Source organism: Nicotiana sylvestris, chromosome 4 (assembly GCF_000393655.2).
Source record: "Nicotiana sylvestris chromosome 4, ASM39365v2, whole genome shotgun sequence".
NCBI lineage: Eukaryota > Viridiplantae > Streptophyta > Magnoliopsida > Solanales > Solanaceae > Nicotiana > Nicotiana sylvestris.
The window spans coordinates 36976875-36978702 of NC_091060.1; the positions used below are offsets into that span (position 1 = coordinate 36976875).

The 1828-nt window shown below is 42.8% G+C and overlaps 1 protein-coding gene across 1 annotated transcript; it reads left to right on the forward strand.

Annotated features, from left to right (window-relative positions):
- The first annotated feature begins 552 nt into the window (after window positions 1–552).
- Window positions 553–1140, forward strand: LOC138889429 (uncharacterized). The gene has a single exon (XM_070172737.1). It carries the CDS (start codon window positions 553–555, stop codon window positions 1138–1140), a length of 588 nt encoding a protein of 195 aa, XP_070028838.1.
- Window positions 1141–1828: the final 688 nt, after the last annotated feature.

Sequence of the window (1828 nt, forward strand, 5' to 3'; positions counted from 1 at the left end):
TTAACATTATTGAATTGAATTTGGGAATTGTGTCGGCTGGCCTTGTCTTCACGAGAGGTGCCATCATGACTGGATCCGGTTTGGGGTTGTGACAATGTCACAGGATTTTAAAGGTACTAAAAAAGGATAACAACCTCGAATGGAAGACCGAGTATGTACAAGTACTTCAAGAACTGCAGGTGTACTTGTCATCACTACACCTGCTCTCAAAACCTGAACCTGGGGAATGCCTCCTCGTCTATCTCACCATCTCAGAAGCAACAGTAAGTGCAGTCTTGGTTCGAAAAAACAGAAGGTATGCAATCTCCAATTTATTACATCAGTAAAACATTTGTTGATGCCGAGATGAGATACCCTCATCTTGAGAAACTTGCCTTGACCGTGGTCATAGATTCGCATAAACTTAGACCTTATATTAAGTGCCACCCTATCTCGGTCGTCATAACTTTTCCATTAAGAAGCATATTACACAAGCTCGCGTTGTCGGGAAGGCTGGCCAAATGGGTCATCAAGTTAAGCAAGCACTACATCACTTATCAGCCTCGCATAGCGATGAAGTCACAAGTAGCAATAAAGTCGCTAGTACTTGCCGATGTCATCATAGACTTTAGCCTAAAAGAAATGTCGGAGGCTGAAAAGGAAGCCACTCAAGCTTCTCTTCAAACAAAGGACCTTTGGGTCCTGTACACTGATGGCGTATCCAATGCATATGGGTCCAGGCTTAGACTCATACTCGAGGTCCCCACCGGTGAGATAATTGACAAATCTATAAGGTGCACGAACATGACAGACAAGGCCGAGTATGAGGCCGTAATTGCAGGATTAAGACTGGCACTCAAGTATGGATTGAAGCAATTAAAGCTTCATTGCGATTCTCAGCTCGTAGTCAACCAGGTTACTAGGACTTTTCGAATTAAAGAGAAAAGATTGCAGAAATATCAGACCGAGATTTGTAGATTGTTACCCAGTTTTGATGATTGCCAGCTCGACCAAATTCCACAAAATCCGAACACCGAAGCTGACGGACCCGCCAAGTTGGCCACCACCACAAAAAGTGTAACTCCTGGGAATAAGAGTGTGGTTCATCTCCTCTACTCGGCTTTGGACCATATCGAGGTAAAATCTATAAATCTGACTTAGGACTGGCACAATTGCATTATAAACTATTTCCAAGACGGCACCCTTCCAAATGACAAAAAGGAAGAAAAAAAGCTAATAATGCAAGTAACCATATACAACCTTCTTCACAACGACTTGTACAAGAGAACGTATGGAGGTCCCTTGGCAAAATGCTTAGGCCCAAACCAAACCCAGCGCGTCCTCAAGGAAGTCCTTGAAGGTCATTGCGACAGTCACTCCGGTAATTAAGCACTTGTCAGGTGCCTCATACGGGATGGGTATCATTTGCCCACCATGAAAAAATATGCCCTAGGATTTGTGAAGAAATGTGAGCAGTGTCAAAAATATGCTGTGGTAATTCACTAAGCAGGCGAGCGCCTCCTGTAATGACCCAACCTGTCATTTTGCTTTTTAGATCCCCGTTCCCTTAATTAAGACTCCTCGTATGGAATTTTACTATTTTATGACTTGTGCGGAAGGTTAATTCGGGTTTGGAAGGGTTTGAATTAAAATCGGAACACTTAGTTCCTTAATAGTGGCTTATAATGATTAAGATTGACTTGAGTGAACATTTTGAGTAAAAGACCTCGAAATCGGGATTTGATGTGCCAATAGGTTTGTATGATGATGTTGGACTTGGGCATATGTTCGGATTGGGTTTTGGATGACTCGGGAGCATTTCGGTGCTTAATATTGAAAGTTGGCACAT